At 53.1% G+C, this 13,139-nt stretch overlaps 1 protein-coding gene across 1 annotated transcript in view; it reads left to right on the top strand.

Moving 5' to 3' along the window:
* NGEF (neuronal guanine nucleotide exchange factor) overlaps positions 1-13,139 on the top strand; it is a 37,198-nt gene that overhangs the window by 16,609 nt on the left and 7,450 nt on the right. Inside the window, exons 4-6 of the mRNA XM_043578196.1 lie at positions 8,373-8,533; positions 9,810-9,962; positions 11,385-11,514. Coding sequence (XP_043434131.1) covers positions 8,373-8,533; positions 9,810-9,962; positions 11,385-11,514 — 444 coding nt within the window. The remainder of the gene's footprint in view (positions 1-8,372; positions 8,534-9,809; positions 9,963-11,384; positions 11,515-13,139) is intronic.

Here is a 13,139-nt window from a genome sequence, read left to right as displayed (position 1 = left end):
ATCCGTTGGATATGGATACAGGTCCGTACAATGGCATGCTGCTCTGTGCTAAAAAGAAGATCTATTGATACGCACGGCCTAGATGAATTTCAGAGGCATCTGGCTGAGCAAAAGAAACCAGAAAGTTTCCACACTAAGTGATTCCATGTGTAGGACATTCTGAGAACAACAGTTACAGTGACAGAGACCAGATGGATGATTGCCAGGGGTGAGGGTTGGGGACGGTGTGACCAGAGCAGGATAGCACAGGGGCCCTTTGATAAAACCCTTGTGCGCCCTGGTTGCAGTATTGTTTATAAGTATCTATATTTGTGTTAAAATTCACAGAACTGCGCACCCCAAAACAGTCAATTTTACTGCATATTAATTTAAAAACTAAAATTAAAAAAAAAAAGGGTTGAATGTCCTCCTTCTGTTCAGCCCAACAAAATCAGCACTCTTTCCCACACTCCCCCCAAAATAAAACCTAGATCTGTCTCACTGGTAAAATTTAGGCAAAAATTTACCTAAAACACAAGAAAATCAAACCTGCAGCTACATTAAAAGAATAACATACATTGAGCACATATGCATGAATACAAAGGTAGTGTCAAGTTTGAGCCAACATGAGTCATGTCAATAGGCCAGAGGAGAAGAACGTCCTGATCTTCAAAGACATTGAAAAGGGAAGTAGTCCATTTATTTCCATCTAAACAAAACTCAGGATACTGTCTGAAATGTATAAGGAATATCTTAAGTCTATATCCAAGATCACATTGAACAAAGATTTGTTGGAGGCAATAAAGGCAAGACAATGAATCTTGCTAATGCTGATGTTCTGGAAGTTCAAGCCAGGCCAACGTGACAAGGAAAGAAATAAGAGATAAAAAGCAATAAAGAAGGAAAGTCAAAGCCGCTCTTACCTGCCAATGAAGGATGGCTGCCTACTTAAAAATCTTGGGGTGGGGGGCGCCTCGGTGGCTCAGTCAGTTGAGTGTCCGACTTCGGCTCAGCTCATGATCTCACAGTTGGTGAGTTCGAGCCCCACGTCGGGCTCACCGCTGTCAGCCTGTCAGTGCAAAGGGTGCCTCCTATCCTCTGTCTCCCTGTTTCTGCCCCTCCCCTGCTGGCGCGCTCTCAAAAATAAATATTTAAAAAATAAATAAAAAATAAAAATCCTGAGGGATTCAAAAGTCCTGGATCTGATAAGGTAGTTGAGGGAAATGCCTGATTCTAAGAAAAACATACAAAACTTAGTTGTTGTAGGTATCAGCAAAACCCAGGCTTCAATCAATTAGTAAGCTCTATCAATAAGAAAAAGATGAGTATCCCAAAGGAGAATGGACAAAACAATTCTCGGGAAAACTGCCAAGTGGCCAGTGATTAAAAAAAGGAGGGAAAAAAAAGTCACTGGTTTAATCAACGAGGTCCAAGTTAAAGCAGCATTGAAGTACAGGCCTTGCAAATGGCAGAGACTTTTAAATATATTTAAAACCTGGTGTTGGGGAGATTTTTAAATGAGTACTCTCAAACCCAGCTGATAGGGAGAGTATACCAATATTTGTACCAACCCCCTACAAGAGTATGTTTGTACACTGTCTAGTGTTACTATTCCTAGAAATTCATCTTGAAAAATAATCAGAAATGTGCACGAATATTTATTAGGATGTTCATTCCAGCAAAAATTAGGGGAAGAATGGGGGTAAGAACCCGAAATGCCCAATCATGGGGGAATTATCTAGTAAGACAGCGTACAAAGGCAAAACATGTAAAAAACGTGTTTTAAAAGAACGAACGTGGGCGTCTGGATGGCTCAGTCAGTAAAGCATCTGACTTCAGCTCAGGTCATGATCTCGTGGTTCATGAGTTTGAGACCTGCGTCAGGCTCTGTGCTGACAGCTCAGAGCCTGGAGTCTGCTTTGGATTCTGTGTCTCCCTCTCTCTCTGCCCCTCCTCCACTCATGCTCTGTCTCTCTGTCTCAAAAATAAACATTTAAAAAAAGGAAAAAAGGAAAAAAACGAATGAACTAGAATTTACGACACATTAGAAATTTTTAAAAGGCAGCATAGGCACCTGGATGGCTCAGTCTGTTAAGCATCTCTCTTGATATCAGCTCAGGTTGTGATCTCATGGTTGTGAGACTGAGCCCTGCATTCGGCGTGGAGCCTACTTGGGATTCTCTCTCCCTCTCTCTCTCTCTCTGCCCCCCCCTCCACTTGTGCCGCACACCCGCTCGCTCTCTCTCAAAATAAATAAATAGACATTAAAAAAATATTTTAAATTAAAAAAAATCATGGTGGAACATGACATCTATAGTAGAATTGGCATAGGAAATAAAGATATTTAATACATTTCATGTTTGTCATTTTCTACAGATCCGATAAAGATCTGTAAACAACTAGGATGAGCTCACCGTAAATATAGTCCCGCGCAGTAGCAAATAACGCGGGCCCGCAGGCTTCTGTGTGTCTTGCTCTGAGTCTTTATGGTCTGACTTTTCATATTTATTTAAAAAAATGTTTTAACGTTTATTTATTACTGAGAGACAGACACAGAGCATGAGCAGGGGAGGGGCAGAGAGAGAGGGAGACACAGAATCCGAAGCAGCTTCAGGCTCTGAGCTGTCAGCACAGAGCCCGACGCGGGGCTCGAACTCACGAGCCGTGAGATCATGAACCTGAGCCGAAGTCGGTCGCTTACCCGACTGAGCCACCCAGGCGCCCTTCATGTTTATTTTAAAAAGCCGAATGTGAGTTTCTATTTTGTTAAAACGTGGCAAGGGACACCACAGGGAGACCTTCAGATTTTTTGTTCCAAACCGGTGACTTCTGCATTAGAGCTCCTCGTTATCAGAGCAAGTCGGGCAACTTGTACCGCCAGCCCCATCTGTTGTTGGAACGTCTTTTCCTCCTCAAGCTACACAAGCAGCAGGTTGCAGTGAACTACTGTTCACACACGGAAAATACCCCGAACGATGGCCTTTTGGCAGCCCCAAGTCTTAATCAGTCATCAAAAAGCCAGGATTTAAGAGTAAAACTGTGCGTTTCCCTGCCTTTCTAAGTAAGTAGGTAGCTGAAATTGGAAAACCCCATCTTAGGTGTCGGGTAGGATTTTCTTGGTTTTGTTTTTTGGTTTTTAAACTTACTCTGAAGCTCTTGGTTCCCACTGTCCTCCTTGGAGAGGTCTGGGAGTTCCTGTTTGAGAACACAACAGTCTGAGAAAATAATCAGTCGTACATTCAAGTGACAAGGTTAGGAGGGGCAGCTGTAGAGAGGGTAGGGTGTTCAACGGGGGGAGGGTGGGGGCTTCCCCGGAAAGCCGTGGAACACGGAATTGTCCTGAAAGGGAGCAAACAGCAAGGAGGAGGGACCAGGACTGGGGAGCGGTGGGGACAGTCACTAGCAGGAGGAAACATCAGACAGCACTTGACTCTCACCAGGCCTGACCCCCCAGAAGAATCTGGAGGGGCCGTCCATCCCCAGCATGCACTGGGAATGGTCACTCCTGCGGCTGGTGTGGCTTGTGTCCCCGGCGAGGGCCAGTAACCTGGCTCGGCAAAGAGATAGAAAAAGACAGAGTTGCCCTGGTCCTCAGTCTTGGTGAGCTGGGTGTGCACAGCCTGAAAAAAAGGAGCGGGAAATGATATTTTGAGTATCTCCAGGGAAACGGGGTCACACATACACTCCCAGAGGACCGCCTGCCCAGACTGGTGCTGACTGGCAGCCGGACAGCCCCCACGTGTGCAGACAGAACTTCCAGCTACATCCAGCCCAGGACAAGCAGGGAGGGGACCCAGTGGCCGTCCTGTGTGGGCCTTCTGGGGCATCTGTCCAGCTCTGGTACCACTCAAACAACCTGAGTCTGCTCAGCCTGTGACGCTGGGGAGGTTTTTTCCTGTTTGCACAACTTAGAACTTACATGTTTGTTTCGTTTTTCCAAAAGAAAACTATCCCTTTTAGAAGGAAATTGTGGGTTTTTAATATGATATCCTTCTATCAAGAAATTAAATCGTGATTGTTACTTTGCTCACCGACCCTTGTTGAATCACATACTTGTCCCCTCAGGAAAAACCTTAACAATGCAGCGGATTAGTCTCTAGTCGGTTTCGGGGCAGGGAATTTTGCCCTGTGGCCTAAGCCGGACAATAGCCACCACACAGAACATCAGTTATCTCCTGTTTTATAACAAATACCTGGAACTATTTTAACGAAGCGAAGTTAGCATTTGTCATTTTTAAAATGTTTTTTTTTTTCAACGTTTTTATTTATTTCTGGGACAGAGAGAGACAGAGCATGAACGGGGGAGGGGCAGAGAGAGAGGGAGACACAGAATCGGAAACAGGCTCCAGGCTCTGAGCCATCAGCCCAGAGCCCGACGCGGGGCTCGAGCTCACGGACCTCGAGATCGTGACCTGAGGTGAAGTTGGACGCTTAACCGACTGAGCCACCCAGGCGCCCCTGTTGTTGTTTTTTTAACGTGGCAAAATGTTTTGAAAGTCTTTCTATATCAGCCCAAATGGAGCACCCCATTCTTTTTGTTCTTGTTAGCGTTATGGGCCTCCAGTGTTTATGATGTTCTATAATTTATTTTACCCGTCCCCCATTAGTGGACATTTGCCATTAGAAACGTTGTGGATCGAGGACATTCGGCGCTGCGTTATTTAAGACTGAGAGCCACGCAGTGGGTTGCTGTGGGAATTGCCAGGTGGAACCATTGAGTTAAACGTTACCTGTTCTGTAAGTTTGGGGAAGATATTGCCCAATGGCCTTCACGCTCAGGTGGGCGGGTCCTGCTTCGGCATCACTGGTCTCCGTCATCTGGCCGTTTTGTCTTGACCACGGTGCTGGACCATAAATGATACCTCGTTGTGGTTTTAATTTGCATTTCTCTTACGTGAGTGAGGCTGCACATCTTTTCAAGAATGGAGGTTTTTAAGTTTCCACCTACTTTAGTGTAAACTTTTTCACAAATTACCTTATTAACCAGATCGTCTGGGGAAACCATAATTGGGGCTGGTGATGGGTGGGCTCTTGCCGGTGGTGTGGGGGGCGCCCCAGGGCCCCCGGAGGCTGCAGGCGAGCTCGAATTTCATACGTGACGCCCAGACCCGTAGCAACACCACGAGGTCATTGTCGCCACGCCATGCGACGGCCGAGGCCCTGGGAACTTGCTCAGTCTCGTCCCTCCTTGAGCTTCCCACGTGGACCAGACCTCACTGCAGTGGGTGGAGGCGTGGAATCTGGAATCTGACTTCGTCCTCATCCTTGGAAGAAAGAGACACTCGGAAGGGCTTCTTCCTTCCTCAGGGCCTTTCGGGAACCACTTGTGTCCAGCTTAATGCCTGTGGGCTGTGAATTACGGTGCCAGCGGCAGAAGTGAGGGAAGCTTTGGGCCGGTCCAGCCGGCTCTCGGGGGACCGGTCTGACAGGGTGTGGAAGCGTGTCTACCCGGAGTGGCTTCGCTGGCACGAAAGGACTCTGCCTCTGATGGAAGGGCCTGGCCGCCCCTTTCCTTTCCCTGGCTTCGGCCACACCCGCAGAGGAGACAGGGAGCGTGTGGCCGTGCGTGGACAGCTCACCCGAGTGGCCGGGGTGGTCTCGGGCCCTCGGGCCTCCGGCTCATCTTCGGGGTGTGTGGGGTGCACGGGGGCTGAGCATCGGAGCACAGAGCCCGGCCTTCAGCAGAACAAGGTGGCCGTCACCCCCTCTGGCAGGCACGTTGTGGGACACGGAGCCAGGACCGTGGGGTCTGAACCAAAGGGTCCATGGGTTACGTGCTCACAGTGCTGTGTGAGGGCCGGCGTTTCTTCCCTGTCTGCAACACCCCTGTGTCAGTTGGGGGTGGAGGGTGGGGGGTGGGGGAGGGGGTGGGGAGTTAGTTATATTTGCTTAGAACTTGCAAGCTGCGACGGCTTGATGTTTTCTTAGGAAACTTAAATTTAGCAGCAGGAAAGTGGTTTGACTTCACCCCTGAGAGAGAAGCTTCCCGTCGTCCTGATGGCGCCCTTGTTAGCGGGGCCTGGGTGGCCGTTGACAGAGTCATTCAGTGCTGGGGCCGCTGGCGAGGCTGGTGGGTTGTGCTTTCTGTGGCTCCGCCCTCTAAGGAGACCAGGCCACTGGGACTCAGGGATGCTTCCAGAGAGGCCACCAGCTTGTCTCCTGTCAGCTGCAGGCACTAGGGCACCAGGTGGGCTCTCTTCTGCGGTGGCCCAGGCTCTGATGGGTGGGTGTCCCCTGAGGGGCTTCGCTGTGAACTTTCTCGCTGTTGCTGGGCAGCTTTATGCCATCGAGTGTCCCCCAGATCACAAACACGTCGCTTATTTTGCCCCCTGCTCTGCCTGCGGTGGCGTAGAGGGGGAGCCCGGCGCTCGGAAAACCCTGGGGTCGAGTCTCAGCTCCTCAGCCGTCCAGCGGTAACTGTGGGGGCATCACCCCACCCCTGCGTCTGCTGGTTCCTTTTGGAGAAACGGCAGCTTCTGGGTGCCCTTTCCCAGGGGACCCGGGAGGATTTGGAACAAACGCTGGTCCCTCCCTGTCTCCTTCCACCTGTCCTTCCCGAGCCGTGGAGCTCCAGCTTTCACAGCCAGAGCCTCTGGCCCCGGACCAGGGTTCTGGACGGAGGGGAGGCTACAGTGAGATGTGGGGTGCCCGGGGCACTGACCTTTCCTGCTCATCCCTCTTCTGCTCCCCGTCCCTCCTCTGTGCACCTGTGATAGCTTCCTGGGGCTGTTACAAGAAATTAGCACTGACTAGGTGGCTTGTCAGGGTTTGTTCGCACCCAGCTGGGGGACCAGAAACCTGAACTCACGGTGTCCTCGGGCCTCGTTGCCTCTGCGGACTCCAGGAATCCGTCTGCCCCTACTGGCTGCTGTGTCACCCCATCCCTGCCTTGGCTTCACGTCCCTGCTTTGTCTCTGTGTCCCATGTCCCTCGTGTGTCAAATATCTCTCTTGTAAAGAGACCCGCCATTGGGTTTAGACTCTCAGCCCAGGGTGATATCCTTGACATCCTTTTTAAAAAAAAAAATTTTGGGGCGCCTGGGTGGCACAGTCGGTTGAGCGTCCGACTTCAGCCAGGTCACGATCTCGCGGTCCGTGAGTTCGAGCCCCACGTCGGGCTCTGGGTTGATGGCTCGGAGCCTGGAGCCTGTTTCTGATTCTGCGTCTCCCTCTCTCTCTGCCCCTCCCCCGTTCATGCTCTGTCTCTCTCTGTCCCAAAAATAAATAAACGTTGAAAAAAAAAAATTTAAAAAAAAAAAAAAAAAAAATTTTTTTAACATTTATTTGAGAGAGAGACACAGAGTGTGAGTGGGGGAGGGGCAGAGAGAGAGAGGGAGTCACAGAATCTGAAGCGGGCTCCAGGATCCGAGCCGTCAGCACAGAGCCTGACATGGGGCTCGAACTCATAAACTGGGAGCCGAAGCCGGACGCTTAACCAACTGAGCCACCCAGGCACCTCTGTGTCCTTAATATCCTTAACTTGCATCTGCAAAGGATTTTTTCCCAAACAAGTTCACATTCATAGGTTGCCAGAGCTTAGAATGTGAACACAGTTCGGGAGCGGGGACCCCACTACTCGGTCCCTCTGGGCAGCTATTGTGGAATCTGAACCCGTCCTCGGTCAGGGAACCGCGGAAGGTGAGGATGACCCCAGGGTGGTCTCAGGAAGGTGGGCGCTTTGCTTGGGAGCAAGGGAGGAAGGTGAGCTGACATCCGAGCACCCTCGCCGCACAGAAGCCCCACGCCGCGGAGGATGGCCCTTGGACTCTGTTGTTGTGTGCGTGGGCTCGGTGATCAGGTGACAGTCACGGTATAGAATAGGGGTGCCTCCCAAAAGTTCATTAGATTCTGGATTTATTTCTCTTTTTTAAAATGAAAATTGCTTTATCGATTACATTTTAAAATTAAGCCACGAAGGAAATCACAGATGCTCACTTTTCAGTTTTCAGACAAGTTAAAGGGTGAAAAGATACAGGTAAATGTTGCACCCCCTGCTGATACCTGTGGTTGACAATTGTGGCCTTCCAGCCGTCCTTGGGGGCGTGTCAAGGTGGGCGTCCCTCTATACCGATTTTCACACCCATTCGGCACCTGGAGACCATCCGAGCCACCCGTCGTGGCTGCTGGGGCTTCGGGGCACGGCTGACCTCTTGGGTTCGCGTGTGCTCTGTGTTTTGGGCGTCAGGCGGTCTCCGGCTTCAGTGTCGCGAGCCAGGAGCGCGTGGTGTCTTTTAGGCAGGGGCGCGCTGGCCGTTGGCATGCAGAAGTCCTTGCTCCCCGCGGCCTCGTGCACACAGGCCTGCGTCTCGCCGGGAGCGGGGTAGACGCCCTCCTGCGAGGTGAGGCCAGGGACGTGACCACCGGCTCTTTTCCTCCGTGTTTGCCCCGACGCAGGCCATGTTCGAGCTGGTCACTTCCGAGGCCTCGTACTACAAAAGCCTGAGCCTGCTCGTGTCTCACTTCATGGAGAATGAGCGTCTGAAGAAGACCCTGCACCCGTCCGAGGCGCACATCCTCTTCTCCAACGTCCTGGACGTCATGGCCGTCAGTGAGCGGTGAGCCACCGGCTCGGGTCCTTGTGGGGTCTGGCTTCCAGAACCTTCTCCTCAGCCAGGGCCCGGCTGAAACCTGTGGTGCCCTGGCTTCTCTGCTTGTGTGTGTTTGGGATGACCTACAGCAAGACATAAATGAATACGTAAACCCAGCCTTCTGCCACCTGAACAGTGCCACAGCAGGTCACGTTCCCCTGAACGGGTCTGCGGGCTCCTTCCCGTCAGCACAAGTGTTCATGAGCCCCCACAGTCAGGCAGGTCTGCGCCGGGTGTCCTGACCAGGTCCAGGGGTGTCAGTGTGAGCTGCTCTTCATCCTGACTCTGGAAACCCTGGCTCGCGGGGCCCCGGGGCCCTCTGAGAGCCAGCGCAGAGCCTGGCCCTGGACTTAGGCTTTCTCTCCCCAGTTAGATGGCATTTCCAGTAATTTTTGGAACTGTGCTTACGTTTTGCCTATTTGAAGGGTGGGAGGAACTTAACTGGAGGAGGAATAAACAAGCACTAATCGGTTCTTGCAAAAAAGAAAAGCATGCCAGTCATACCGTTAGGGTAGAGAATCCAGTGGCCATTTTCCCTGGAGGCCACGGAGCCTGCAGCCCAAAGCGCAAAACTCGGCTTCTGGATGAGCTGGTCCAACCGTGCACGTTCAGACGTGAAGCCAAGGTGTGGCAGGAGGGGCTCCTCCACCCCCTGGGGCGCCCCGGGCGCTGCTGGCCCCCTGTGGGCCCCTGGGTGGGTCCCCCCTCCGCACTGACACCCACCTCCCAGGGGCAGCCCCACCCAGTGGGCTTGGGCACATGGTTGCCGAGAGACTTGTTGGCCTTTGCCCCCTGACCCCGTTGGGAAAGGGGTGTCTTTTTACGTATGTACTGACTTCCGTTTTACCGTGGAAAATTCCAATCATGCAGAAGTAGACACGCCAGTGTAACGAGCCCACCCCTAGCCCAGCATCTAGGTTTGCCTGCGTCCCCACCCCACGCCTCCCCACCACCCACAGGATCCTTCTGAAGCAAATCCCTGTGGTCACCTCATCCGTGAACACATCGGTATGTATGCAAAACATAAAGTCTCTTGCTGTCTCTAAAAAATAGCCCTCGTGCTGGTACGCACCTAAAAACACTGAACGTAGAATTCCTCGATGTGACCGAACATGCCGTCGGCGCAGGGATCGCGGCCCGTCGCGTTTGTTGGTTTGTTGGAGCCAGGCCCGGTGGTGGAGACGTGTCTGTCCTGAGTGTCGCGGTCCAGGCGCCCTTAACCCCAGCCACTGCCCCCCTGCAGGTTTCTCTTGGAGCTAGAGCGCCGGATGGAGGAGAACATCGTCATCTCGGACGTGTGCGACATCGTGTACCATTACGCGGCCAACCACTTCTCAGTCTACATCACCTACGTCAGCAACCAGACCTACCAGGAGAGGACCTACAAGCAGCTGCTGTGAGTGCGCCCGGCAGTGGGGCCGTGGCTCCTCCCATGGTGCCACTCCGCTCAGTCCTTGGACCTCTGCTTTCCCGGGATGGTGCCCAAGCCTGGCACGTGCCGGGGGTTTCGGGGTCACTAGAGAAATGTCGACCCCGAGACAGTCAGCCGTGGCACCCACTGGGCCTGTGTCCAGAACGGCTGGGCTGAGTTCTGTGAGGTTTAGAGAAGAGGGTCTGAGGCCCAGAGGCGCCCTTGGGGCCCAAGAGGTCAGGAAAATGGTTTGAACCAGAGACAAAGGCAAGGACAGGGCAGGAGGAAGTCTTTGGTGGTGAGTTCATTACTAATCTGCCCAATTGTTTTTTTTTAATTTTTTTTTTTTCTTTTTTTGAGAGAGAGAGGTCACAAGTTAGCAAGGGGCAGAGAGAATGGGAGACAAGTAGGGCACGAGCTCACCTGATGCAGGACTCGAACTCATGAACCGTGAGATCGTGACCTGAGCTGAAGTCAGATGCTGAACCGGCTGAGCCCCCCAGGCGTCCCTGATCTGCCCCCTTGTAAACTCGCCTGGGGTTTCCATTGATGAGATAACTTCTCAGTCAACTAGCCTCTTCTGAAGCGTCCACACTTCTGCACCACGTGTCAGTGACCGTCACCAGTGATGTGTCCCTACCTGGACTCAGGAGCACGGAAGGTCTCTCTGAGAAGTAACATCCGAACGTTACGCTGCCCTGGGCCTTGCTGTCAAGCCTTGTGGCTAACTGTGGATGTTTTAAAACTTGAGCATTCGGGGGTTTGGAGGTTTTCCATTTGGGGGTTGAAAATTGGGACTTGAGGGAATCAGGATGCCCGTTTTGAGGACAAACCTGTGGGAGACGAGCATACACGGGAACAGGACGTAGGCGTTGCCGTGCTGAGGGTGTGCTGGTGTACACCCCGTGTACCTGAGAAAGAGGCAGAGCGGCCCTGCAGGTCCCCGGAGCCCTTGTCGCCCCTCCCACTTCCCACCCCCCCCGCTGAGCCACCTGCACACAGGCCATCTCTGCTGGCAGGAACAGCACAGCTTTCCTCTGGCAGCCGCCCCCAGCCCGCCGCTGTCCCCGTCACTACGTGGGTTCACCTCGCCACAGTTCCCTGCAGGGTAAACCACCAACTTGTGCGTCTGAGTCACAGACTTGGCCACACGAGGAATCCTTGCCTTCCCACACACAGCACACTTTGCTACGTTTTCAGGGGCCAGGCTTGTGAAGCCCCTGTTGTTATTTGACTTGTACACGAACGGTGTCTTTTCCATGAAAAGGAAAGAAGGAAAGACGTCAACACGTATCCTGTGCCCGTGGGCCGTCTGGCTCCTACGAGGCCCCCCCCCCCGCCGCCCCATGCTCTTTTGATTCACGCCTCCTGCGAGCCGGAGACCGACTCTCATGTCTGTGTCCCCAGCCAGGAGAAGGCGGCCTTTCGGGAGCTGATTGCGCAGCTGGAGCTGGACCCCAAGTGCAGGGGGCTGCCCTTGTCCTCTTTCCTCATCCTGCCTTTCCAGAGGATCACGCGCCTCAAGCTGTTGGTGCAGGTATTGGCCTCCCCGACCCAGGGACTGGACTTGCCCAGGCTTCTCCTGCTGCAGAGGGCTTCCTGTGGTCACCCCAGGTCCCTGCTAGCTTTCTGGGAAGTTCACTTGTTCCACAAATCCTCGTGAAGCTCCTACTGTGTGCTGAGCAGTGGGGACTCAGCCCCTGTTCCCCTGTCCCCACAATCTGGGGGAGAGACAGACAAGCCCGCACAACCGGGAAGTGGTCGCGGCCGGAAGGACGGTGAAATAGGGTGACATGATAGGGGGTGACTGCCTGGTCAGTGCCAGTTCAGGGGGTCAAGAAAGACAGACGAGTGGCATTTGAGCCGAGACTTGGCTGACAGGGAGGAGCCATTCAGGTGCCAAGGAACTGCTTGCACAAAGGCCCTGGGGCAGCCAAGTTCACAGCCAGGAAGGCCAGTGGTGAACTGAGGGAACTTGACGGGAGTGAGTGCAGAGATGGGGAGAGAGGCCAGTTGGGGCCCTAAGGGACCAGGTAAGACGCTGGGGTCATTCTTCAGCATGTCGGGGAGTCCCCTGATCTAACTGCCTCTGCGAGAGCACACAGGCTGCCTGTGCAGAGTGATGGGCAGGAGAGCAGGAGGGAAATGGGAGAAGGGGTTAGGAAGCCACTGGAGAAAGAAGCTTAGTCTGGGGGAGAAGTGGGGGAGGGAAGAGGGGAGATGTTGGAGGGAAACCCGAATTGAGATGAATTGAGACGCCTACTTGCTACTTTGGGTCAGAGGGAAGAGAGTGTGAACTTGAGCAGTGGGCGTGATGGCGCAGTCTTCCCCGAGGCGGGGAGCCGGTGGGAAGACAGCAGGACTCAGTGTGCACTAGCTGAGCTTGTGGTGACTGAGCAGTCAAATCTCCAAGTTCAGAGTTAGGGAGAAGTCTGAGCAGGGCCTGTGGGCATCGAGGTGGCATTTAGTGAAAGGAGACCGGCCAGGAAGGAGAGAAAGGGGTCCCCAGACCCGGCTGTGGGACACAGTGGCCAAGAAGGAACAGTGGTGAGGAAGGAAGACCAGGAGGGCTGCCTGGAGGGGGTGACACTTCCTCAAAGGGGGTCTCCAGCAGGGCAGAGACGCGCTGTGCCTGGCACATGCTCCTGGGCTGCTGGGAGTCCACCAGTCACACGGAGGGGATGGTGTGGATCTGGCCGTGGCTCTAGGGGCCCGGGCTGAGACGATGACCCAGGAGCCACAGTTAGGGGAAGTCAGAGGTCAGGCAGACAGCAGGCCAAAGACCTGGGGCAGCTGGCTAGCTCCGCGGTGGCAGTAGTAAGGCGGGGAGGTCACAGCCCTCGGCAGGGGGAGGGGGACCAGGGCTCAAGGCCCAGGACCACAGAGATGGGGTGTCAGAGGAAGCTCCCCCCGCACCCCCAGGATGGCAGGAGAGAGCTCTGGCAGAGAAGGAGTGTGAGCCCAAGTCACAGGACACCAGTGAGTGGGGGGGGGCTACGTGTGAAATGTTTTTTTTCACTTGGAAAAACCGAAACAGAAAAACGGAGAAATTTTTAAGAAATTTTATAGGAAATAAAAGAGATTTTGTAGGAAAAGAGAATGTGTGGATATATAAAAAAATTAATTTTTGTACGATGAAAACCAACAAAACTAAGATCAAGA

Source organism: Prionailurus bengalensis, chromosome C1 (genome assembly GCF_016509475.1).
Source record: "Prionailurus bengalensis isolate Pbe53 chromosome C1, Fcat_Pben_1.1_paternal_pri, whole genome shotgun sequence".
NCBI classification, from domain to species: domain Eukaryota; kingdom Metazoa; phylum Chordata; class Mammalia; order Carnivora; family Felidae; genus Prionailurus; species Prionailurus bengalensis.
This window is presented reverse-complemented; position numbering and strand designations above follow the sequence as displayed.